The sequence below is a fragment of the Orycteropus afer genome, unplaced genomic scaffold (assembly GCF_000298275.1).
Source record: "Orycteropus afer afer isolate SDZICR_OR568_19922 unplaced genomic scaffold, OryAfe1.0 scaffold00087, whole genome shotgun sequence".
NCBI lineage: Eukaryota > Metazoa > Chordata > Mammalia > Tubulidentata > Orycteropodidae > Orycteropus > Orycteropus afer.
Window position 1 is genome coordinate 3,320,577 of NW_006921674.1, and position 27,325 is coordinate 3,347,901.

At 37.2% G+C, this 27,325-nt stretch overlaps 1 protein-coding gene across 1 annotated transcript in view; it reads right to left on the minus strand.

The window, feature by feature from the left end:
• The window catches only part of MMS22L (MMS22 like, DNA repair protein), a 191,066-nt gene that overhangs the window by 42,543 nt on the left and 121,198 nt on the right, over nucleotides 1-27,325 (minus strand). Inside the window, exon 14 of the mRNA XM_042781136.1 lies at nucleotides 2,786-2,979. Coding sequence (XP_042637070.1) covers nucleotides 2,786-2,979 — 194 coding nt within the window. The remainder of the gene's footprint in view (nucleotides 1-2,785; nucleotides 2,980-27,325) is intronic.

The window sequence follows — 27,325 nt, forward strand, 5'->3', positions numbered from 1 at the left end:
CATGAAATGAATCAATTCTGACTCATGGCGACCCCCTGCGTACAGAGTAGAACTGCTACACAGTGGTTTTAAGGTATGATCTTTGGAAGCAAATGGTCAAGCCTGTCTCCCGAGGCCCCTCTTGGTGGATGGAAACTGCTAACCTCTTAGTTAGCAGTTGAGTGCTCAATGATTTGCACCACCCAGGGACTCCAAGTACATTATCAAAAAAACAAATCCAGAAGGGCAATGTACCAAATGTGAGTGACCATTATGGCAGCATTGAGGATGAGAAAGACAGAGAGAGTTACATGGGCAGTACAAACAACAAATATGAACCCCTTTGTAAATACAATACTGAGTTGTCAATGAAAGCAAACATGGGTATAGGGACGGATAGATGGGTGAACAAGCTAAACAATTATGTATGTCTAAATGGAGAGTGTATCCAAGATCATATACAGGGTTGGCAGACAATGGGCCTCTCGAAGAGTATGAAGGGATGGACACTGGGAGGAGGTAACTATGGGGAGGAAGTGGGAGGGGAGCTGCTGCATTGTAAATTTTGGTCAATGACATGAGACAAAGTATATGTGAACTGCTGTATGAAAAGTGAATTTACTCTGTAAATCTTCACCCAAATCCTAATAAAAAAAAAAAAATCCACTGCTATTGAGTCAGTTTTGACCCACAGCAATCCTACAGGGCAGAGTAGAACTGCCCCCACAGAGTTCCCAAGGCTGCAAATCTTTACAGAAGCAGACTGCCACATCTTTCTCCCATGGAACAGCTGAGCACTCTAACCACTGAAACACCAGGGCTCCCCAAATACATTACATACATTTAAACACATACAGGAGCTCTGGTAGCATGGTGCCTAAGGCACTTGATTGCTAACCAGAAGGCTGGCGGTTCAAACCCACCAGCCACTCCTCGGAAGGAAGGTTGGGCAATCTACTTCCGTAGTTATACCCCCTTGGAAACCCAAGAAGGGGTCGTTATGAGTCGGGTCTGACTTGACAGCACATAACAACAAGTCACTATATTGATACCTGTAATTCTTAACATATTTTGGGGAAAAAAAATATCACTTTGAGAAGATATTGACTCCTTCTTAGGAAACAGCATAAATGACCCTTGAACAATGTGGGGGTTAGGGGCGCCAACCCCAGGCACAGCTGAAAATCTGCATGTCTTCTGACTCTCCAAAAACTAAACTACTAATAGCCCACTGCTGACCAGAAGCTTTTACTCATAACATAAACAGTCACAATAACACAGTTCTTCCTGTACAGTTATTAGATTTTCACACAAAGACACATACACAACATATAAATTCATTAACTTATGTTGATTATTTACTATTCACTAAGTGGAAGTGGATTAACACAGTTCTTGCCGTACAGTTACTAGATTTTCACACAAAGACACATACACAACATATAAATTCATTAACTTATGTTGATTATTTACTATTCACTAAGTGGAAGTGGATTAACACAGTTCTTGCCGTACAGTTACTAGATTTTCACACAAAGACACATACACAACAGATAAGTTTATTAACTTATGATGATTATTTAATATTCACTAAGATTGGGCAATCTACTTCCACAGTGATACTGTCTCGGAAACCCAGGAGAGGTTGCTATAAATTGAATCCGACTCAATAGCAGTGAGTTTCTTTCTCTGATAAGTGGAAGTGGACCACAGTAAGGTTCTATCAGCTGAGGAGGAGAAGGGAGGGTGTTGATTGTACTGTCTCAGGGGTGGCAGAGGCGGAAGGGGAGGCAGAAGAGGCAGGCACACTAGGTGTAACTTTATGGAAATACATAATTTCTGTCTGACTTCTTTGCTTTTTCATTTCTCTAGAAATGTTTTTATACAGAACTTATCCTTCCTCCACCATCGGATTTAGTTTTGGTGCCAATATCATAGCAGGGTCTGTCCTAAAAGTAACCAAAAGCAGTTCTGAAAAACTGGAACCCTTCTGTCAGTCTAATGTCAATCTGCTTTCTGGCACTGCTTCTGCTACATCTTCTTCATTGTTCAGCACTGGTTCAGAAGCACTCATCTCCATCAAGCTATCTTCTGTTAAATCCCCTGGTGTAGATCCTGAATCTCTTCAAAATCCCTATCTTCAGAAGAATCCATATATAAGTGGACCTATGCAGTTCAAACCCATGTTGTTCAAGGTTCAACTTGAACAGTCAACAGTCAAATTCTTACCTACAATTTCATAGGATTCAAAGTTCCCTAAGGTCTAAGGACATATTCTTATGCTAATTATAAAATTAAGTAAAATTACAACCTTAAATAGAATTGAGTGAGTCATAGAACAATAACTTTCTTTTCCTACAATGTCATTCTGATCTTATCCTCTTGGTGTTGAAGCGGTATTCACTTTACATTCTTTCCTCTTTAAACAAAAACTTGATCTTGTACCTCGATATCTGATCATACAACTTAAAAAATAAACTACTTCAACTAAAAGTATCCAAGTGCCACTTTACTTTCCAAATACTACTTAAGTTTATATACATTCAGGATTTTTAAAATTGAAATTTATTTTTATTTTTAGCAAATAATCATCTAATCTACTACTTCTACTAAGAGGACAATAAGAAGCAAGCCAAAGGACCCTAATTTAAAAACATACAACTCTTTTCATCTTTCTGGTTGTCAGAATGTTTATTACATCATATTACCTCCTAAAAGCAAGAGCTTGTTCCCAGGCAAAAAGACAAAATACTGACATAAACAGACTGTGAAAAGAAAAAGTAAACAGCAAATTAACAACGCTGACCTGCAGCTGCATCTGCAAGTTGAGCGAGAGGCACTGTCTGTGACATTCTCTGGCTCTTCAGAAATGAAAAGAAATGTCTCCACAGCACACTGGCAACAGCAGCAAGGTGGCGCTCTTTAGCTGATAATGAAGACTGTAAAATGAGGTCCACATTCTCTCTTTGAAGTTCCTGACACAATTGTTGATGCATACTCCTAAAAAGAAATTTAAAAATACAGTTAACTTCCAACAGATGCCTAGGAGAATCTTTTTTAAATATATTTTGAGTTTTTGTTTTTTTTTTTACATTTATACTATATGAAAACTGAAGGGCCATTTTATATAATTAAAACCTTTATGCCAAGACATTATGCATATCTGTTATTTGATGGATGAATGATGGCATATTAAGCACCATAAAGTTAATGTTAATTACTAATGTCAACCATTAATTATATGCTTTTTAATATGTCAAATACAAATGAGAAGCCGGCAGCTTCAGAATGAAGGTCTGCATTTTGCAATGTTAGTAGGACAAGTGATTTTACTTACAATCGAGACAGAAAATAATTTTTTAAACCATTTTCTACTGAGGGCTTTTGGACATGGATTTTTAACAAGAGGAAAATAAATACATCTGGCTAACGTGTAGTAGTGAAAATTAAAATATTTTCCTTGTTTGGAAAAAATATAGGCATAGTGTTAGTGTACAAAACAGTAACAAAAAACATGTATAATCATTTTCACATAGACAATAATAAACAATAAGGTTACTTATCTCCATAAAAACACGTGAATTTAATACTACTTCAAATTTCAATTCATCCTTTACTAACCTTTTCTGCTTCATTGAATTGAAAATTTAAGAAATTTCTAGATGTTAATAGAAACATGAACATGCCTACAGGAAATTGAGATAAACAAAGTAAAAGGGGGAAAGACAGATTTTTCTAGTAATATGGATTAGACATTTATGTAATACACTAAGAATTAATAATATGATAATTTAAAACTAAATATATAATCATACTATTTCTCAGAAGTAAGGCTGGGCAATCCTACTTCTGTAGTGATACTGCCTCGGGAACCCAAGGAGGGGTCGCTATGAGTCAGGGCTGACTCGACGGCATGTAACAACAACAACATTATTCTTATTTCTTTTTAAATTGCTGGCACCTCACAACTGAGAACGTATATAAATGCAAGGATACCATCTTTACATTTGCTTTCTTAAACTTTATAGAAAGCAGGAAAAATAAACAACAGAGCTGAGGCAGAAGATTCCCTTAAACAGTAATAGTATTCCATTAAGAAAAATAATTAGCACTGAAGGAAAAAAAAAGTTACATTAGTTACAACAATCTTGTTTTACAATAGTTTATCTCCAGGAAGTAGACATTGAAAGGACTAGACAGAACACAGCTCATTAACATGTATCCGAAGCAACAGCATTTGACTGCTAACTAGAAGGCTGGCAGTTCAAATCCACCAACCACTCATGAGAAGGAAAATTGGGCAATCTATCTCCAGAGATACTGCCTCAGAAACCTAAGAAGGGGTCGCAATGAGTCAAATCGGCTCGACGGCAGTGAGTTTGATTTTTTTGGTTAAAAGCAATTCTACAGAAAGATCAAGTTTGTCTTAGTATATTTCACATAATACACATTGTTGTTGTTGTTATTTGCCATCGAGTCGCCCCTGACTCATAGCGACCCCTCCTTGGGTTTCCGAGGCAGTATCACTACGGAAGTAGATTGCCCAACCTTCCTTCCGAGGAGTGGCTGGTGGGTTTGAACCGCCAGCCTTCTGGTTAGCAGTCAAGTGCCTTAGGCACTATGCTACCAGAGCTCCTATAATACACATAGGTGAGACAAAATAATAAGCATAAAACAATAGGACCTTGAGCCCCTCTCCACGGGAATTCTTGGCTAATCATGGGGCTCTAATTATTACTACTTGAAATAACAACAACAACAACAACAAAAGTGCTAACAACATATGCTAAGGGAAGGAAAATCATAGCAAGTAATTCTCATAAAAGCTAACCAAATATCTGCTATGTCTTCTCTGTGTAAAAACATACCTGAGATGCTTTCAACTTAAACTAGCAACTAGAGTACCATTTCAGATACTTTACCTTTGAGTAGGATTAATATCAAACCACTAAAATCCATTTGACAACTAACTCAACTGCCTACATCAACACCGCAAACATTTCACTAAACTGAAGTCCAAGTAAAATAATACCACCATTTTTCCTACCTTTATAGCTTTTTCAAAGTATATTGGTTTCAAAGGATAATAAATAACTTATTACACTTGGAGAGGTTGGCTCTGGCACCTCAATATTTCTAAATAAGTCACTTTCTTCACTAATTAAACTTATTTTCTAGGAAGGGGTAACAATTCTGAACATCCACTACGTGTTAGAAATTCTTGTACGTAAAAATCAGAAAACCCTGTAAGATGGATATCATTACTCCTCTTTACAGATGATGAAGCAAAATCAGAACAAATGTATAAGATTGCAGTGTAGTAAATTACTTAGTATGGCTTTGCTACCCAAAAGTCATTGTAAACTCAGTGGTGGAATGAGCAACTGAGGAGCTCCTGATTGTAAATGTTATCCACCCGGGTTATTTCTGTTGGGAATGGCACAACGCAATGTTATGGGAGGCTCACTCTCAGGTGCTTAGAGTTCTGGTGCTATGATTGGCTAGTTTGACCACCCTGCCGGGCTCAAAAGGAGCCCTCCTAGAGGCAGAACTCTCTCTGACTGCTGGCTGAGCAAGATGTGCTGCTGAAAGAGACACGCACTCCTGAGACACGCATTGCTGGGAAAGAGATGCAAGAGACACGCATTGCTGAGCAAGACACTGAGGGACCAGCACTGCTGGGAAAGAGACTGTGAGAGACTGTTGGCTGAGGGACGGTGGGCTGGGAGAGACTGAGCATTTTTCCTGAACTTGAACTGTAGCTTGTGGTGCTTCCCTAACAAACCCCATAATCTGTGAGCTCTGTGTGGCCACTGCAGCGAATTATCGAGCCCAGGAGAGAGGTGGTGGGTGCTTTGGGACGAAGGGTTGCAAAAAGGGCTGGAGGGAGGCAGCATGTCTGGCCTCGCAGGAATAGGCCCTGGGCTATTGATGGTGATTCTGCCTTCCTCTTGTGGGATTAGAGGAGGTCAGAACATGTGGCCTCCTTGCCCTTTTTGCAAAGATGATGAAGCTTAATGTCAGGAACATTAAATTATATGCCCAAAGGTCACATGGTTAGAAGGGCTAGACTCATCATCTGAAGCTGTATCAGACTCTGAAGGCTATATATATGTTTGTCTTATGCACTACGAGACACATGTGCACAAAGAAAAGTTTAAAAAGGATTAAACACTGATAAAGTTTCTTCTCTCCCTATTTGTGTTCAAGAAATTTTAACCCAAATTGTTAACTTTGTTAAAAGTTAACAAAGGAAAAGAGCTGGAAAAGCCACATATAGCTTTGTGTTTTGAAGGGCCAGGGGTGAAAACAGAATTCAACATCAGGAAAGACTTTAAAAAAAAGGCATTCAAAGCAATATTGAGAAGTCCAACAAATATGGATCACCTTTGACCTGTCCAGAGCACAATGTAAGGTACATGGGAGCTCTGGTGGTGTAGTCCCTAAGGCATTTGACTGCTAACCAGAAGGCTTACTGTTCAAACCTACCAACCACTCTTCAGAAAGAAGATTGGGCAACCTACTTTCGAAGAGATACCGCCTTGGAAACCCAAGGAGAGGTCACTCTGAATAGAATCGACTCAATTAGGAGTTACTGCAAAGATATGATTCATATCTCTAAAACAACAAACCATTAGGAATACTTTAAAGCTAGAGATTACATCCTGTATGGTAGCATTAAAACAGCAAAAACAAGTTTTAACTAAGTTTGAAACTCTGTCTTGAAAACAAACTTACTTTGGAAATGTGCATTTACTTAGTATTTTAGTTTTGAAAGGAAGTTAAATACTCTGAATATACAGAATACTTTCTGCTTGATATTTAAAATGTTCAAGCCACATTACTCAGGATAAGAATAATTATCTGCTTATTTTAACACAGAATAAAGCCATATAAGAAGACCTTATGATCATTTCTCTAAACCTGAAGAAATTATTATGATAAATAAGAGTCTGAGGAGAAAATAAAATTTCTGACCAAAATAAAATTTCTATAGCCAAAATAGTCAGAAATACCTTTTGCAGTCACAGGTAATTTTTAAACCATATTTTCTAGATCAGAAAACTATACAAAGACTATTGAAAAATTAATTCATTATATTACATGTGATCACTGCATAAGGTATATTTCAAAAACACAGATATTAAGAGATGATCTGTCACTAGAGGTAATATAAAACATACATGAAATATGTTATTGCTGTGTGCCACTGAGTCAATTCCAACTCATAAAGACCCTACAGGACAGAGTACAATTGCCCAACAGGGTTCCCAAGGCTGAACACTTTACAGAAGCACACTGCCACATCTTTCCTCTGCAGAGTGGCTGGTGGGTTTGAACCACCCACCTTTCAGTTAACAGCTGAGCGCTTAACAATATTATGTTGTTGTTGTTGTTATGTGCCGTCGAGTCAACCCGACTCACAGTGACCCCTCCTTGGGTTTCCGAGGCAGTATCACTACAGAAGTAGAAGGATTGCCCAACCTTCCTTCCGAGGAGTGGCTGGTGGGTTTGAACCGCCAGCTGTCCGGTTAGCAGGCAAGTATCTTAGCCACTATGCTACCAGAGCTCCCTAACAATATTATAGGGAGTATAATATAGTTCTAGGTGTTATGGCTATTTTATGAGACATTATCTATATAGTTCTAGATGTCATGCCTATTTTATGAGATATGATTTATCTACTTCAACAAAGAGTAGAAAAATACAAAAGTAGATCTGTTGCACTTTTGTGCAAAATGTGATTTCTGGTCAGAAACTAAAAGAAATATTAAAGAGACACAGAACCTCCCATACTTAGTAAATGTTTTGTTTAGTAAAGACAGCTTTAACATGGGTTAAAATCATTTTGGAAATACAGAACCGAAAATACACAGCCCATTTACATTCTAAAAGGTGGAACGCTGTAGAAAATAGTTTGTTGAATGTTAAGTTATTCAAATTGCAGCTCTACAGTAAAAACAATAGCAACACCAGCATTTATTGGTATTGATCATGTGCTAAGCAACATGCTACATGTTCTACAAGAATTACTTCTCATCCTATGAGGTAGGCACAATTATTACTCAAATTTTATAAGTGAGAAAACAGAAAACAAAGCAAAAAATACACCTTGAGCTAGATAAGAGTTGATTAGTAGCAGAACCACTCAGAGCTGTGTGATCTTAGAAAAAAAGCAGGTAACTATGCAGTTCTGGTTTTCTTAAGAGTCAAAATAGGAACAATCATTGCTATATCCACCTAACAAGGTTTTATGAGGATCACATGAAATAGCATCCTTAAAGTTTGTAGAAACCTATGACTACACTATGTAAACACCCAAACTTTTACATACCTACTTATCCAGGTCTTCTTGATACTTCTGTTTTAGCTGTTACCCTGCATCATTTGGCTTGCCTTATTACGCTCAAGAGCTTTCCTGATTCCCGCATCTGGCCATCCTTTGACCCCACTTTTTAAGATTTCCTTTCCTGTTTTTCTCTGCCCACCTTGCACTGCCTTAATTTCACACATTCTTTTAGTCATCTCCATGCACACACAGATACACAAATGTACTGTGGCATCTATCCCTTGAGAGACACTGTAACTTGAACCTGACCTGCTGCTACCAGCCAGTCTGATGTACGAGTTTCTGCTTCTCCCAAATATCTTGGGCAGGCTCTGGAAACACTTTTTGGACTATTGTTTACAAGTTTAACTTTCAAACTTCTATTTCTCCTGTAACTGATAATTATGGAATAAGGTATGACATTCTGTAAATCACCCTCATGGTACTCATAGCTGTGGATTTAATATCTCTAATATATTCTGCATCAAAATTTAAAGAAAAGAAAAAATTGTTGGACCTTGTACCACATAAATAATGCACAATATGAAAAGTGAGACTGATAAGACTTAACAATAAATAAATGAATTCACTTTAGCTCTACTTCTAATCTGTATTAGTAAAACATATAATGGGAAGTTTTAAGTTAAAAGTTGTTTCAAACCACTAGGAGAACTCACTTTAAGCATCTTATTAATCCAAGTAATTAATAACTAAATGGAAATCTGGATACTTTATGATCATTTTTTAGCTTCAGCTAAACTCACTAAAAAAATCCTCTAAGTCACTTGTTTCACATATATACAATTCAAGTACAATAGCCTTATTACCAAGAAAGAATATAACATAACCAAGGTAATGATATTACTAGAAAAAATATTAAAAAGTTTTAAAGCTAGAAGGCACCCTAAAACTTATCTAGTCTACCCTTTTTGCAAAAAAAAAAAAAATTTAAACCAAACCAAAAACAACCCTCAGTTGTAAAGAGACCTCTGCAAAGCCTCACTGTGAGGTAATGGTAGCTTGGATCTGACTCCTGATAGTGTGCATGGCCAAGTTATCAAACAGAAGCAACAAGCCAGAAACCCAGGCTGGACAGTAGCAGTGTAGACACACCTTGCAGTGCCTCCATGTAATAGATGTCTCACTCACTACATATGTGTGTCTGTGGAGGAGAAGAGTAGATGGAGGATAAATGAATGAATAAGTGAGATCGGGCAAAAACTTTGTTGGCTGTTTTAACTATCGAGGGATTACAACAGATAAAAGGCAGAGCACTGATGAACAATCACATATAATATGCAATTAAAGAATAATAGGAACCATAGTGGCACATTGGTTAAAGCTGTTAACCAAAAGGTGGATGGTTCAAAGTGATCAGCAGCTCTGTGGTAAAAAGACCTGGCAATCTGCTACCATGGAGATTACAGCCTAGGAACACCTGTGGCAAATTCTTCTCTGTCCTACAGGGACGTGAGGAGTTGGAACTGACTTGATGGCACACAAGAACAACATCATAAGATGTAAGGAAAATTACTCAAAATGAATATCTGACTAGGAGAGAATAAACTAACTATGACCCTGGAAAACTTCTGAGACTCAGATTCTCATCTGTTAAATGGGAACAATTCCCCATCTATCTTCCATGAAGCTGCGAAAATATAAAAGCATACCACATATAGACAACACTTTGTAGACTATAAAGCAAGACAGTATGTACTTTAGTCATATTGCTACTTGCTTCCAAATCAGAAATAATTCTGTTCTGATAAGCAGTAGAGCATCATCTAGAAAAATAAAGACTTTAAAGACAGACATAGTAAAAAGTATACATCCCATTCTCCCAACTGCTAGTTGAACAGTCATTTCCTCCTCTTTTGCAAGATTTCAGTAAGACATAATAAATGGAGCCATTATTACTGTTGACCAGAAAATCAAAGGCTATTTATTGAGATATATACCAGTCCTATTCTAAGTGCCTGTGCTTGACTTAATTTAATCCTGTAGGAACTATTATTGTCCCCACTGTATAGACAAAGATAAGCAATTTGCCTGGGCCATGCTGTTAGTAAGCAACAGCAGAGTCAGGATTTGAACCCTGGAAGTCAGTCCAGTTTGTGAGTTCAAACTCATAATCACCATACTACAGCTGCCTCAAATACCATTTTACTGCCCAAATAAATAAAACATGTTTCAAATGCCACAATGCTATATTCACTCATTCATATTCTAAATTCCTAATAAAGGTAAAGAGTTACAAAGTAGTATAACAGCCAATCCAGGTGGTACAACAGATGTACACATGTTACAAGTTTAACACCTCTGTGGAGTGTAGACTATTCTATAGGAATTCCAAAGGTCAATGATGTGTGATATTTTAAAATTTTCCTGTGGCCCACAACTGAGTTAATTCTCAAGAATGGGAAATGAGACTAAATCAGGAATCCAGTAATAAACTCAGCAAACCAAGAGTACCTACAGCAATGCTGTCTTGCGGTTTAACACAATTAAAAATGAGGTTTTATAAATGAGGCTTCTTGCCTTTACTTACAAACCAATGGTGACAATTGTATGGAATTAAATGTCAATTTAAAATGATTTTTAGTAATTTTCCTTGTGTCAGTCCTTTATTTATAGATGATTATGGAACTCTAATGATGTACGTTCTTTAGTTCTACTCACTGCATTTAATAGTGTACTTGTAACAAGGATCAACCTCAGTAGTTTTCAATCCTATCAACCAAAATCATCTGTAGAGTTTTCTCAAAATACTAGTGACCTGGCTGAACTCAAGATCTTATCTCTTCTCCAGGGCTGGGACCTACGTATATTACTTTTTTTAAAATTCTAACTCAATAGGTCTGCATTCTTCATTTCTCTTACGCAGCTCCTGTTACTACACAACTACTTTGAGTAGTCACGTACCTGGTATCCCCCGTATACAAATTAAGGCCGATAACAGTACCTATAGGATTAAATAAGAAGCCCTGCCAGTGCAGTGGTTGTGTTTGGCTGCTAACCAAAAGTTGGTGGCTGGAACACACCACCCATTCCATGAGAGAAAGATGTGGCAGTTATCATAGCAAAGTTTTTGCCCTTCTGGGGATTATATTCTTACATTTAACAAATATACGATGTGTAACACATCAGATAGTGGTAAGCTTTATGGATGAAAAGCAAGGTAAGGGGGCAATGAGTGACAAAGCCTAACACAGGAAACACCTTCTGAGAAAGTGACATTAGAGTGAAGACTTAAATGAAGCAATGGGAGAAACTGGGGGGAAGAGCAGTCCAAGGAAAAGATGCTGTGCAAAGGTGCTGAGACTGGCATAGTTTCAAAGGTTCAAGGAACACCAAGGAGGTCTGTGTGGCTGAAGCACAATTGGTGATGGAAGGAACAGCAGATGAATTCTAAGAGGTAGCTGGTTGAATTATGCTGCTGGCGAATAATACTGAATATTACCATGGACTGCCAGAAGAATGAACAAATCTGTCTTGAAACAAGTACAACCGGAATGCTCCTTAGAAGTAAGAATGGTGAAGCTTTGTCTTACATACTTTGGACATGTTATAAGGAGGGATCAGTCCCTAGAGATGGACACTGTGCTTGGTAAAGTAGAGGATCAGTGAAGAAGAAGATCCTCAATGAGATGTACTGACATGGTGGCTACAATAGCCCCACACATGACGACAGCTGTGAGCATGATGAACGACTGGGCAGTGTTTCATTCTGTTATACACAGGGTCACTATGACTTGGAATAGATTCGATGGCACCTACCAACAACAGCAGCTAGGTTCCAGGTCATGTATGCCCTGGGAAGGACTCTTCGTAAAATCAAATTGGAATAACAAGCCAGGAGAGCAGTATAATAGTATAATTTAGATCTTAAAATGAACATATAAAGGAACAAGGTTTTTGGAGAAAGGAAAAAAAGTAACCACTCTACCTATAATGGAGTATTTATAGGAGCATTAGAAGACAATAATTCAAAAATAAAAAAATTAAGCCCTATTTGTTTAGTAACATACTGTTTTCTTAACTTACTTTATAAGAAGTGATTGTTAGTCATTGTGTCTGATGCCAGCACTACAAAAATGGCTGAAGTAGAACCTCGTATTAAAAAAAACAAAACAAAACAAAAAAAAACAACCCAAGACTTCACTCTGAAGGTAGTAAAGAGCCACTAACAAATTTTGAACTGGGGAGTAATGTAATGAAAAGAGTAATTTGGGAAAGATTACATATCTGCTAATGGTAAACAGAATGAGTTAAAGTAAACACTGATTAGACATAGGAGAGTAATTGTAAACATTGAGGTATCAGCTAATATGTAATTCAAGAGGCATTGCCAATAGAAAATTTTTTTTAGCATTTTGTGAAAGAGAAGGAAGAGTCTATGTTACTGACAAGTTTTTTTGGGGGCAGGCAGGAAACTGGAAGTTAGGAGGCAGAGTTAATTTCTACAGAAGGCGATTATAATTTGATTTTAAAACAGAAAATTTAAGTAACAATATGTAAGAATTTTTTTGAAAATCTGGACCTAGAGTCAAAGAATTACAGACTCAGGAATAATTCTGCCTAGTACTTCAGTTCATTTGAATGAGCATTTCAATGCCTATTAACTAACACGAGGTACTGTATTAGGTGCTGCCTTCTAAATACTGCACTTGCTCTCAAAGAATGTACAGTTCAGCTGAATACAGACAAGCAAAATTAATTAACATACATTAAGTGCTAAGACAGAGGTATGTATGGAGTGCTATAATGCACTATAAAAGGAACAGAGGGGTTTAATGAAGGCTTCTTGAGGAGTCACACTATTACCAAATTACGGAAGCTGTCTTAGCTAACTGGAATATAACACAGGAAGGTTTTCAGGAAGTTGAAATGATGTAAGTAAAACACAGTGGCATGAGATTGCATGCTGTTGAGGGGAATCACAAAAAAAGTTAACATTACCAGAGGAGGACAAGTCAAGGGGAAGAATAATGGGAAATTTGACTGGAATATCAATGTTGTTGTTATGTGCCATCGAGTCAGACCCGACTCATAGCAACCCCTCCTTGGGTTTCTGAGGCAGTATCACTATGGAAATAGGTTGCCTAACCTTACTTCTGAGGAATGGCTAGTGGGTTTGAACCGTGAGCCTTCTGGTTAGCAGTCAAGTGCCTTAGGCACTACCCTACCAGAGCTCCTGGTAATGAAGGGCCATGTAATCCATAAGTAAACAATTTTTTAGGTAAACAATGACGAAAAACAATTTATATAGTCAATATAAGGAGCTCTGGTGGTGTAGTGCCTAAGGCATTTGACTGCTAACCAGAAGGCTGGTGGTTCAAATCCACCAGCCACTCCTCAGAAGGAAGATTAGGCGATCTACTTCTGTTGTGATACCGCCTCGGAAACCCAAGGAGGGGCCGCTATGAGTCAGACCTCACTCAATGGCAGTGAGTTTGGATTGGTGTTTTGTATACTCAATATATATCTTCTTAATCATTTATTCCTAACATAACCTAGAATTTCTAAGGATCAACTCCCTACCACCAATCAAACACTGTAAAACTGGTGAGTATGTGCATATGTGTGATTTAGTACAAATACAAATAAATGTAACATCACAACATACTGTTAGTGTGTATGTGTGCATATGTGTGTGTGTGTGTGTATGTATACATATATATATACACACACATATTTTTGGCCAATGTTTGAGTTCTATCCTATACATTATCTAATAAGGGCAAGCAGGGCAAACCAACCTGAGCAAACTTAACCAATAAGCATTACTATTATGAGCATACTCTATTGCTCTCAGCCAATGGGTGTTCTGCCACACTAACTTCAACTGAATGTGGTTGCTCTCTTGAGGCCTTTGCTTTTGTTATTTATTTTGTGTTTGGAGGAACAGTTTTAACCTATGACCAATAAGCAATAGTTCTGATCTTAACACAATTCTAATTTAACACACATGGGGTCACGGTGAGTAAGAACTGACTTGATGGTAACAAGGGTTTTTTTGTTTTTTTTTTTTTTTTTGGTAAATTTAGCCTGGAGGAAGGAGAGAAGAAGAAGCAATCAAAATAAGATTCCCAGGGAAGATATCCCTTGAACTGTTTCTTAAAAGACACATTAAGAGTCAGTGGTGAGATGGATCCATTTTAATAAAGGGGAGTAGTATCTGCAAGGCAGACTTAGACAGAATAGCTGCTTTAAACTTCCCAGAAGTCATTCACAAACTCTCAGAAATCCTACACTTGTTTTCTGAACAAATTGCAAAGGTAAGAGTCATCTGAAGAAAAGCTACTTTAATTATTTTTCTACCTGTTCAGCATATACCTAAACCAAATGTATGCTGAGACATGTTATATGTATTACCATATTTCTCAAAAAACTAAAAACCGTGTTTACTATCACTAAATTTTATTCACTTCTTGATGTTTTCATATTTCACTGTCAGATTTTGTTTTTGACTGATTTTCATCAAATACAGGGTATTATGTTTCTAATCCATTTTTTGAAGCTACCATCATTTAAAGATGGTACTTTGAAAAATACCATCTTTTAAAGCTAAGGTAATAAAACCACCCTCCCAAACCCAGCTTAACTCCCATCATTTCAGCAATTTTTCTGACAACAGTCACAGTGCTCCCCTCTAACTACAACTGTAATCATTACTATATGTGTTTTGTTGCTATGCTTTGCTTCAAAAGAATTCAAGAATCATTTTATTAAAGGTAAAGACCCAAACATTTTTTAAGTCAAACGCTACACAACAACTAAACTAGGGCTAAATTCCATTTGTGAGGACTTTTTCCTAATTGGTGCTAATAAATTCCTAAAAAAAAAAGGGGGGGGGGGCTTATGGTAATGTTGACTGATTCTTAACTATGACAACCTGAATGTTCCTGTCACAGTGAAATCTGCTCTATAATTTATCTTAATGGAGTAGGTGTATCAATAAATATTGAAAATGTCCAGTCTCTCTCTTTCCCCCTTCCGTTTAAATCAAATCCAATTCTGTGTCAACAGATTGTACCAGTGTATAATTACAATAGCTAATGCACTGGGGAAAGTGGTGTTCTTTGATAAATAATTTTTCTAAAACCTCTTAAGCATTCTGCATCCTCAATATTTCTTTCACACTCAAGAAAGAGTAAATTACACAATCAGGGACTACTGACCATTGCCAATTGTGATAATGGATCAAAACACCTCATTAACAGCTTCCATAGTGACTATTTTCCAGATTTCAAAACTCAGTCAATCAAAAGAGTAAAAAAGTACTTAAGAGTGTTTTAGAAAGAACTTTCATCATTAAAAAGATAACCAAACTCTAACAGAAATAATAGGTTAGTCACCATCACAATACTGAACCTGGGATACAAAATTAAGCTTTGTTCTTATTGTTGTTGTCATAGAGTCAGCTCCAACTCATGGTGACCTTATGCATACCAGAGCTGAACAATATCCAGTCCTGTGTCATTCTCACAATTACTGGTCTGTTTGACCCCATTGTTGCAGCCATTGTATTAACCCAAAACAAGCTTTAGGTATATGAAAATGTCCTGATTTCATGTGTAAAGTGTTGTGTAAATGTATGTATTTTTATGAGGTAAGAGACCATAGCTTTCATGAAAGTCTCAAAAGGGTGTACATACATGAATGAATGAATGAATGAAACACACTGGTTAGATCCCATCCCTTTTCTTTAACTTTACTCCATTTTACAAATACTTTCTTCTAAGTATAAGCTAAATCTTCCTCTCAATTTCTCACCCTGACTGTTCCCTCTTTTCCATCCCTTCACTCTGCTCTCACCTTTTCCCCAACATCTCCAGTTGTACCTTTTATGTATCAAATGCAGTAACTTAGAAGAAAATCATAATTTGAATTGTACATAAAAAAAGCCATGACTAGTCAACATAAAAGAGCAACCTCCCCCCCAAAAAAATGAAGTATAAACTTGTTTAGAACAAACCTGTATTTAATAGTCAACAAATGTCTTCATTTTAAATTATTATGACTTCACACACTTAGTCACACACATATTTGTGTCTAAATATGTTACACTTTTACTATAGGTCTTTAAAAGGCAGAAAAAGAGGGGGGGGGAAGTTTCCCTAAAAGATTACCCATTGAGTCAATGATCTGTTAGAGTTATTATAAAGCTCCATTATTAGGGTTGAAAGCCTCAAAGGCTTTTGTTGTATCACTAATTTCTTTCTTTCTTTTCTTTTTTTTTTTGCAAGGCTTCACAAATGAGCCGATTCATCTGGTTCTGCATGCTTGGGGCTTGATACATGTTATTTGTACTTGATGGGTTTCATCTGCATAGCACCATTGATAATATTTATCCACACATCAAAAAAGCTCATTTCCTATTTCAGAAAAGTTCAAATTTATGCTGAAATTAAAAAAAAAAAAAGTTAAAATGGTGAATAAAAGATCTGTGGTGTCTCTTAAAATGATGCCAAACAACAGGAAGAGCACCAACTGAGTATGATGTGCAATAGTACCATAGGAACAGATAAACCACCGATGCAAAAAAAGGGAAGTATCAAAGATCCTTGCTTACAGTAGGGAACTCTGGTAGCATAGTGCCTAAGGCATCTGACGACCAACCAGAAGTGCTGGCAGTTCAAACCCTCCAACCACTCCTCAGAAGGAAGATTGGGCAATCTACTTCCGTGGTGATACTGCCTCAGAAACCCAAGGAGGGGTCACTATGAGTCGGATCCCACCCGACAGAGGTGAGGGTTTTTTTTTGTTTGTTTGTTTGGTTGCTTACAGTAATAAAGTAATAGCATTTTGTTAGTGTCTTGTGACATGTAACTGGGAATGGAAAAACTAATTTACTTTCAAACAAGAAAAGGTGAAGCTTCATACAGCTTTGTGACTATAACACACATAGTTTAAAGTAAATTTTAAAAATAGTCCTCATTGTTTATAACCATCTACTACAAAGTTAATCCCTGAAATTTATTCTAGGGGAGAAAAAATGTTTAGATTGACTGTTGGCTGTTGTTCACAATGAAAAACCTTTGATAAAGCTTAATATTTTTATAGAAAAGTAACTTCTAAAAATTCCAGAAACAAACTAAAAGGTTGTTGTTGTTACATGCGGTCAAGTCGGACCCGACTCATAGCGACCCCTCCTTGGGTTTCTGAGGCGATATCACTACGGAAGTAGATTGCCCAACCTTCCTTCTGAAACTAAAAGGTAGTTAAGTATAAAACTGTTTTTTCTTCAGAAATAAGTAATCTGCTTAAAATTATCTGTGTAAAAGATTCAAAAAGCCACTCACAGACCACATATTTGAATAACACGGTATTTCAAAATTCCCAGTAATGACATACAACACACACTTTCTAGAAAAATTAGTGTTTTTCTTTATGAAGAAGGTATATATTGAGTTGGTTTTGTTCCTGTAATTCATCATCTTTCAGAACATGAGGTTAAATTAGACTTCAATCACCTGCTACTCTTTATTCTTCCAGCATTTGGTACTATAGACAGGAGAGCTAATTTTCTGTCATTCAGGAAAACTGCTGGATCGCTAAACGTGTATCATCGATGACATACCTCTAAAACACAGTGTAATGGATTGCATTGCGTCGCTGAAAAATATGTGTTGTAATTCCTAACCTGTGGTTATAATCCTATTTGGTAATGGGTTCTTTGTTATGCTAATGGGGCAAAATAGCATTGAGTATGTCTTAAATTAATCTCTATTGAGATACAGGCAGTCCATGGGTTATAAACATCCAACTTATAAACAACCCATAGTTACAAACCAACTCCTGCATTACATTAAATTTCAATGTACATTTAAATTTCAAGGTATTATATTAAAATTCAAGGTACATGCAATGGTTCATAAAAACAAAGGGGTACTATGTTACAATTTGCATCAAAACATTATTATTATTATTATTGTATTATTATATTAAAAATTTCAGTGGCTCTAGAAGTATTAATTTTTTTATGAATTGTTGTTGTTGTTGTTATGTGCCGTCGAGTCGGCCCCGACTCATAGCGACCCCTCCTTGGGTTTCCGAGGCAGTATCACTACGGAAGTAGGATTGCCCAACCTTCCTTCCGAGGAGTGGCTGGTGGGTTTGAACCGCCAGCCGTCTGGTTAGCAGGCAAGTGTCTTAGCCACTATGCTACCAGAGCTCCTTTAGTAGCATAGTGCCTAAGGCACTTGACTGCTAACCAGAAGGCTGGCAGTTCAAACCCACCAGCCACTCCTTGGAAGGAAGGTGGGGCAATCTACTTTCGTAGTGATGCTGCCTCGGAAATCCAAGGAGGGGTCGCTATGGGTTGAGTCTGACTCGGCGGCACATAACAACAACAACAAGATAAATATTTGATTAACTGATATTAGACAGGAAACTTACCTAACTTGGGGACTGCCTGTACAATGGAGATTGAACCAGCAACCAAGAGAAGCAGAGATGCCAAAAACGTGAAGACTGCCCAGGAGCAGAAGCTCAGAAGTAACAAGGACCTTCCTCCAGTGCCAACAGAAAAAGAAAACCTTTCCCCAGAGCCAGCACCCTGAATCTGGACTTCTAGTCTCCTTAACTGTGAGAAAATAAATGTTTGTTAAAGCTATCCACTTGTACTATATCTGTTATAGTCTCACTAGATAACTAAGACACACAGTAAAAGCCACTGCTAGAACTGATGGTTTATTAGATCCAGCCCACCATCAATGATGTCAACTCTGCCTGGTCATGTTAACAGGAAAATGTTTTACGAGTTCTACCACTGGGTATCAATTTAACTTCTAGCACCAGCTATGCTGTAAAACCATGAACGTAATTTATATGGTGACCTGTGTGTGTGTGAAGCAATATCTAGGTGAAAACTTCTCACAGTCTGACAAAATGCTTTGATTTGCACCATTCAGATGATTGAACAAAAAGAGTTTAAGCAATCACCACCAATAGCCTTTATCTACAAATGCACTAAAAATTTATTACTCTTTGAGTGCAACCTATTGCTTTAGAGCCAGGCTTGATAGAATAGAAATGATTGGATAAACATTACATTTTTACTGGTACACATCTTATCCATTAGGTTTAAATATTGGACAAGCTACATGTTTAAGATAAATATCAGTCTTAGCTGAGTCCATCACACAGTACATTTAGAAAGCCTCTAAATGTTTCCATAGTAACATTTTTGTGCTTACATATAGCTGAGGCTACATGTTTATTCCCAATTAGGAGAAAGCAGACCAAAAAAATCACTAAACTCCTCTTAAACAGTGCACTTTTGTCTTTTACTTAGCACTGAATACAGGTGACACTATTTATACATCTACTGCTGTGTAAGAAACAACTGAGTAATCACTCAAGCTGGTAGGGACACCCACCTAACCTAAATTAACAGTTTAGTATTCAGACCTTCAGGAACTCTGGTGGCATAGTGGTTAAGGCATTCAGTTGCTAACCAAAAGGTCAGTATTTCAAACCAACCACTCCAGGGTAGAAAGATGAAGCAATCTTCTTCTGTAAAAACACAGAGCCTTGGAAACCCTGTGGGACAGTATGATTCTGTCCTATAGGGTCGCTATAAGAATTGACTCAATGGGATTGGGTTTGGTTTTGGTATTCAGACCTTCCTAGGAATTTTTAAATAGTCTAGATTTCATGCTCATGGCTTTTCCTGTAGCTACTGCAGCCCACCAGCCACTCCTCGGAAGGAAGGTTGGGCAATCCTACTTCCGTAGTGATACTGCCTCGGAAACCCAAGGAGGGGTCGCTATGAGTCGGGGCCGACTCGACGGCACATAACAACAACAACAACAACTGCAGTGCATTAAGGGAAGTGTATTTTAACTGGCAACCTCTCATTTCACCCCAAAATCTACCTTTAAAAATAGCAGTGGAGGAGAGTATGGAGGGATGGACACTGGGAAGAGGTAACTATGGGGAGGAAGTGGGAGGGGAGCTGTTGCATTGTGGTAAACTGTGGTCAATGACATGAGACAAAGTATATGTGAACTGCTGGATGGAAAGTGAATTTGCTCTGTAAATCTTCACCCAAATCAAAATTAAAAAATAAATAAAAAAAAATAGCAATGGATGTTTCTGATCTATAGATGCAGATTGAAGCTGTCAGGATTACTACAATACAACTTTAAAGATTCTTTCTAATATTATGGGGAGAATCCTATACATATAATCTTCAATGCCTTTGGGTTCCTAAGCCACTATCTATACTTGCCCAACTGATTAACTAACCTGATTACCTCAGTGTCTACCATTTTCTAATTTGGTTTAATTAGATACTGCAAAGTAAATATTATTATCACCAGTTTGGTGATGAAAACAATGGACTCAGAGATGCTAAACAACCTAACTAATAAAAATGGGAATGGAATTCTAACCCTGGTCAGTCTGACTCCAAAGCAATTTCTATTTTACTATAAGCCATACTGAGGATTCAAGATCAGATTATGATAATTAAACTCATATCTGAAGGTTTAAAAAAGTACCTAGTACAAAATAAACATGCAAGCAAAATAATCTTAAACACACATACATTTATTTATAATAGGTATATTTTTTATAATACTTATTCCTAATCACTGACCTGTATTCATTAAAGAAACATGCTACTGATTGGTCATCATGTAAAAGACAAAAAGCACTATTGGTCATTAATGTTGGCAGTTGAGTTTTTTTCCTTAATTAAGGTTTCCAGCCTTATTTTCATGCATTTTGTTTGCTATATTGAAAAAAATAACTGCAGTTTGCAAAATGGATATGAAACAAAATATATTCACTCTTCACGGTTAGGTTCCAAAGACCGAGTCATTATGCAAAAACAGGCTTTATGTAGAAATGGAGGATGATCACATCAGATCACAGAATAGAGGCTGACTACATCATTATATAACCGCCAAAGCACTGAGAATCAGATCAATTGAACATAATTTACCATCACAGCCAGTGCTACTCTCGCCTTGCACCTCAGTATTCATTATTGCCAGACATACTTTGTTAATGTGCAAAACAGCTAGTAGTTTTTTAACTGTTGTTGTAAATGTGAAATGTTGGATAATGATAGTCAAGTAAGGAGTAGGTGTATTACTATTTAGAAATAAATCATTCCATGTGCCACATACAAAGACATTTGTTACAGCACTACAGAAAAGACAACCATTTAAACTTGGAATGCCAATAAGATCTTTTAAGCTGTTTTTCTTATCTTGTTCTTCAAAATTTGAAACTAGAAAATCCCACTTGACTAGAAAGGGGGGGGGAAAAAAGAAGGTTGTCCTTCCTAGGGTTAACAGATGCTTTTTGTAAGATTTTAGGTAAGATTAACCTTTTGCTCACAATAGGACTAGTTATTGGTTTTGTTGGTTTTTTTTTACTATCTTTAACTCAGGTAAAAATCAATATAGAGTGAGACAAAGGGCTCTAGAGGGTCTGGCTACACCAGTTTCTGGTTTGGCTCCTGCACAATTCTACAACATGCTGAGCCTGGGAAGGATTAGCCTGCTTGTGTTGAGTAAACCGATGATACTCAATAAACAGTTTCTGTTGTAAACCCCTTAGGACGTGCAAAGCCACACTAGTTGGCAATAGACCAGATAAGCTGCAGAACCAGCTGTAATCTCATTTAGACCTGAGCTGATCCTCCTGTCCTTTCATTCCACAGGATCAAAGCAAACCACTGAGGAGGCAGCTGTATTATAGTGGCTCTGCTTGCTGGATGCAGCAAACATTTCATAAATTCCACTCCTTGAAGCAAGTCTCTACCTAATCTACCCAGAGCTGGAGCAATCAATGAATTTCTGAATTCATTAGACTGATTATTACAGGGTAACCATTTTCTCTTTGGAGAAATGTGATAACATGCCACCTTTACAAAGCAGCTACTGTTTCTGATCATCACCCCCAGCCCCAGCCCCAACCCTAAGGACTCTATAGTTTTCCCATACACTATCCAATAAAAATGGTTTAAAATAACTTTGCTCATTATCTTTAACGGTATTAACAAGGAAACAATATATGATGCTAAGTTTCTCCAGATGTAGTAGCTGACTACCACTTTAATATATCTAAGCTTTAACAGTGGTCAGTACTTTGCATGCTCAATGACACTCAGGGGAATGCCAAATTCTACTGGCATTCATTATATATTAACTAAAACTTATATTAAGGAAAAAAATAAATTATAGAGAAGGTTTCTACAATTCATCAGATAATTTAATTTATATATTTATTTGTAACTTTTCCATAGAACAAAATGTAACTTCTTAAGTTTTCTAAACTGTGTCAATGTATTTTGAAAGAAGTCAAGTGTTTCATGCCCCCCTTTCAATTCCTCACTGAAGTGGAAATTTCTCTTAATACAAATCTGAGTTTTAAGTCAGGATCTCTGGTAGCGTAGTGCCTAAGGCATTTGACTGCTAATTAGAAGGCTGGTGGTTCAAACCCACCAGACACTCCTAGGAAGGAAGGTTGGACAATCTACTTCTGTAGTGCTACCGCCTTGGAAACCAAGGAGGGGTCGCTATGAGTCGGGTCCAACTGGAGGACAAATAACAACAACAAGTTTTAAGTCATAAAGCTTTAGAAGGCAGCTGCCATTTCCAAATTTAAGAGAATACAAACCTGATGTACAATGGACACTGAAGAGGCAGGTCTAAGGTGACACAGCACAGATCACTCTAACTAGTAAACATGACAGAAATGAAACCCAAAACAAATTTATAAAGTTATAAAGAATTTAAAAAGCATCAAATAATAATTTAATGCTTACTGTCAATAGTTTAAAGGATCCTTAGGATACATTTATTCAGGGAGCAGACAAAATTTTTCTGTAAATATTTAGGCTTTCCATGCTACATATGGTGTTTGTAGCATATTCTTGTTATTTCACAAGCCTCAAAAAATGTAAAGATCATTTGAAGTTCAAAGGGTGGCCTCTAGTCTAGTGTCTTAGTTTGTCACCCCCTTCTAGGAGCTCTGGTGGCATAGGGCCTAAGGCATTTGATTGCTAACTAGAAGGCTGGCAGTTCAAACCCACCAGCCACTCCTCGGAAGGAATGTTGGGCAATCTACTTCTGTAGTGATATTGCCTCTGAAACCCAAGGGGTCACTATGAGTCGGGTCTGACTCCACAGTACATAACAACAACAACAACAACAACAACAACAACGCCTTAGTTTGCCATCCCCTTCTAGACCAAAAACCAAACCAAATTCACTGCCATTGAGTTGGATGAAACTAAGAGCAACCCCTCCTTGGCTTTCTGAGGCGGTATCCCTACGGAAGTAGATTGCCCAACCCTCCTACTTTCCTTCCAAGGGATGTCTGATGGGTTCAAACTACCAGCCTTCTGATTAGCAGTCAAATGCCTTAGGCACTACGCTACCAGAGCTCCCTTCTAGACCAAAGTACTCACTTTACAGACCCTCAAGAATGTAAGTTGTCCTGCAGGAGTCATTAACTAAAGAGTCAGGGTTGCACTAGAGTTCAGATCTTCTGATTCCCACTCTGGTGTTTCTGTACTGCCTCTCAACATTTACCCCCAAGACTACTTCTGGGAGAAAAGTGTGAAGGTGCTAATGCAGTTTAGAAACATTCGAAAAGATAAGCAAAATGTCTATGAAAAGGCAATCTAAATGGCATACTAAAGTAACCACAAAATAACTAACCCAATCATTTCTAAGCTAACAAATGCTACATTTAATAATTCACCTCTCTCCAATCTATTCTTCAGACATAAAAGGGTCCCATTTAACATAATCACATAATAACAGCAAAAGTGATAAATATCGAAACCTCAACTCTTCTAATATTTGCAAAATCCAGATCTTTGTAATAATAACACCATGATGGGGAACTGCAAAACTGTGTAATTATACTTTAATTGTATTGTGAGGCATGCATTAATCACAAAGTTTAAGTACCAAGGATAGAATTATAATAATTCTGTAAAACAAATTTAAGCTAGCTAAGTAGGTCAGAACCACTAACACGCAACAGGAGACCTCTGGGAATTTATCAGTTAATGGCTATTTATGTGCAAATGAGTGCCCTCCAACCCTCCAAAATCCTGTGTGGCTGAAGGGTATTTCTGTTAACCAGGAGCACTGCTTAAATGCAAAGGCATAAATTAAACCATTTTATTGGAATGATTTTTAATTCCTCTACTTTCCTTTTACCAAATTTCCCCCTATATTTCTAGAAGCACAATTTACAGGACATATTTAACAAGGAGAAAAGAAATAGGGCTGCTAGAGAGTTTTTAAAACTGGTCTTTCCCTAGCCTCACATACACAAACACTCACTAGACCCTCAGTAAAATGAAAAGGAAATATTTCTTGCATGTCATATCCTCCGAAGTACATTTACATGGTTACAAATCTTCAATATAAGCACTATATTAACAAAAATTTTACAATGACCTATAATAAAATAAATTTCTCTTTTATGTCCTTATAGTCTTGTCTTACAGAAGACAAATTCAAGGGTGTTTGCATCTATCATAATTTTTTGTCATGAATAGTCAAAATATATGCCTTCCAACACTACTTTCTCAGAAGAGGAAAAAACTTTCCTTTTCATTAAACAAATTCACTCCATACATTTGAGTTGCCTCAAAAGAAAATTAGGCATTTGCATGTCTTTTGAAGCGGTGGGGAAAGGTCAGAATAAAAATGTTCAAGTGAAATAAATACTGTTAAAAGAGACTACTAAATATCTATCATCAGGACCACACTGAACTTAGTACAGAGAAAGCATAATACTAGATACTGCCTAACTTTTAAATTTTAGGTGGAAAACCAGTTACCTAAAATTACTATTTTTCAAGATTTAATATAGTAGGAATTAAAAAATTTAGGTCAAAATAAGTCATACAGTACCTCTCAAATTACAATTATTTTATAATACAGGTGAAATCTTGGTACTTTAAGCTAGAGTCAATAAATTAAATGTTTTGTGGGAACTATTTTAGACATACATGTAATAAAAGTTTGTGGTAAACTCCTTTAACAAGATAAAAGAAAAAACATTCCACTAATATTTCCATAATTGAATTTTCTAGAGTCCTAAGTAAATGACAGCACAGCAAATGATTATATCAAGTTAGCTTTGGATTTGCTCTGGAAACATAGATCCTGGATACAGGCAGTGAGCATCAAAGGCAGCAAGTACTCCACTGGTCAATTATGTATGCATGTCAAAGAGGGGACAGAAGTCCTCAGCCTAATGCCATGTTATACTTAAATGTATGTATCTATATCTACATATATACTGTGTATGTGTGTATATAACATGCAAATGAGGACGCATTTCTGAAATTATCATTTCACTACAATTGTTGGCTTTTAGGAAGTAAAATATTAACTACAAAAGATAAATTATCACACAAATGTAAACATCTGTTAAAGGTCATCACCCTATTTCCAAAGGGAATTTCCAGGAGCAGTAAAGCTGGGGCTCATGAGAGGCTCTCCCTCTCTACAGTTAGGAGCAATACATTGGTCACCAGGCGTCCAGTCCCAGGCAGAATCTCAGTGAAATCTCTGTATACCAAGCACTGCCCTAAGGCTTATTTAACCCTACTCAGAGATAAATAGGACTTTCTTTTTCCTGAAGAGACAAGATACATAGCTTGCCAAAGGAGTACCAGAATTGCTACATCTCATATTCGAACTCTACCCTCCAAAATCTCATAAAATTACACAAGAAAGAAATTGCAATGGTATGTGAATGCCATTAAAAATTAACAATCTCTGCAATTATATGGCTGAAATGGCAGATAGAATGACATGATATTAAAATGTTTTGACATCCTCAGGGTAATGGGGTCAACAGCACCAATGAGAGAAATCCTATGGCCACAAGAATATCAAAGAATGTAATCAGTCTGGAAGAAGTAGCGAAACATAAGTAAATGGTGTATTTGAGTATAAGAAATTGGGTCAATCTAAGTCATAATTTCTCAAATTTCCATAATTGTTCAAGATTGTTACTTAAATACACTATATAGCACCAGGCTGGGTCAACAGACCACCCTTTTCTTTATTACCTTTATTAATCAATCTTTCAGCTTTTACTTCAAAACTCATGCTCTCTCCTAGATTTTTTGTACTTTTTAAAATTAGTTTTACAATGTGTATATATATATTTTGAATTACTCAGCTTTATTACTATAATGGCTTCCTCCCTAGTTTCCTTGCCTAAAGTTCCCTTTCAATTAATCATGCATATTACTTCTAAACAAACACAACCATTGCCAACTCACAGTGACTCCTCCTTGGGTTTCCAAGGTGGTATCACTATGGAAGTCGATTACCCAACCTTCCTTCCGGGCAGTGGCTGGTGGGTTTGAACCATCAGCCTTCTGGTTAGCAGTCAAATGCCTTAGGCACCACACCACCAGAGCTCCCATATTACTTGTAGAACCATCCATATAATTATTATCATTCATTTATCCAACCCATATTAAGCAGCAATGTATGGCAGGCACTTTACCTGGGTCCTAGTGCTGAAGTACAAATATGAATAAGACACATCCCCTGCCCTTAAGAAGTACTAGTTGCATGATGATGTATAGGGTTCGCAGACAATGTTTCTACAAGTGTATTTGTATGTGCTGTAAGAATTTCCAGGTATATAGTAAAGCTGACAAGGCACAAGACTGTACTCACTTCTTGGCCACAGCCACCTACCCAGAGGGAGCAAGTAGTTGGACCTGTGGGCTCAGGGCCATGGTCACAGGGGACATCAAGCTCAACTGGCATAACATACTACATAAAAACATTGTTCCACATCCAACTTTGGCAAGCAGCAACTGGGATCGTAAAAGCTTTCAAATGGCTATCTAGATGCAACAATGGGTCTCTCCTCACCCAGAGCAAAGAAGAATGAAGAAAACCAAAGATACTGGAAATAATCAGTCCAAGGGTCTGGTACACCAGGCAATCCTCAGCCTATACAACTATGACACTGGAAGAACTAAATGGTGCCCGGCTACCA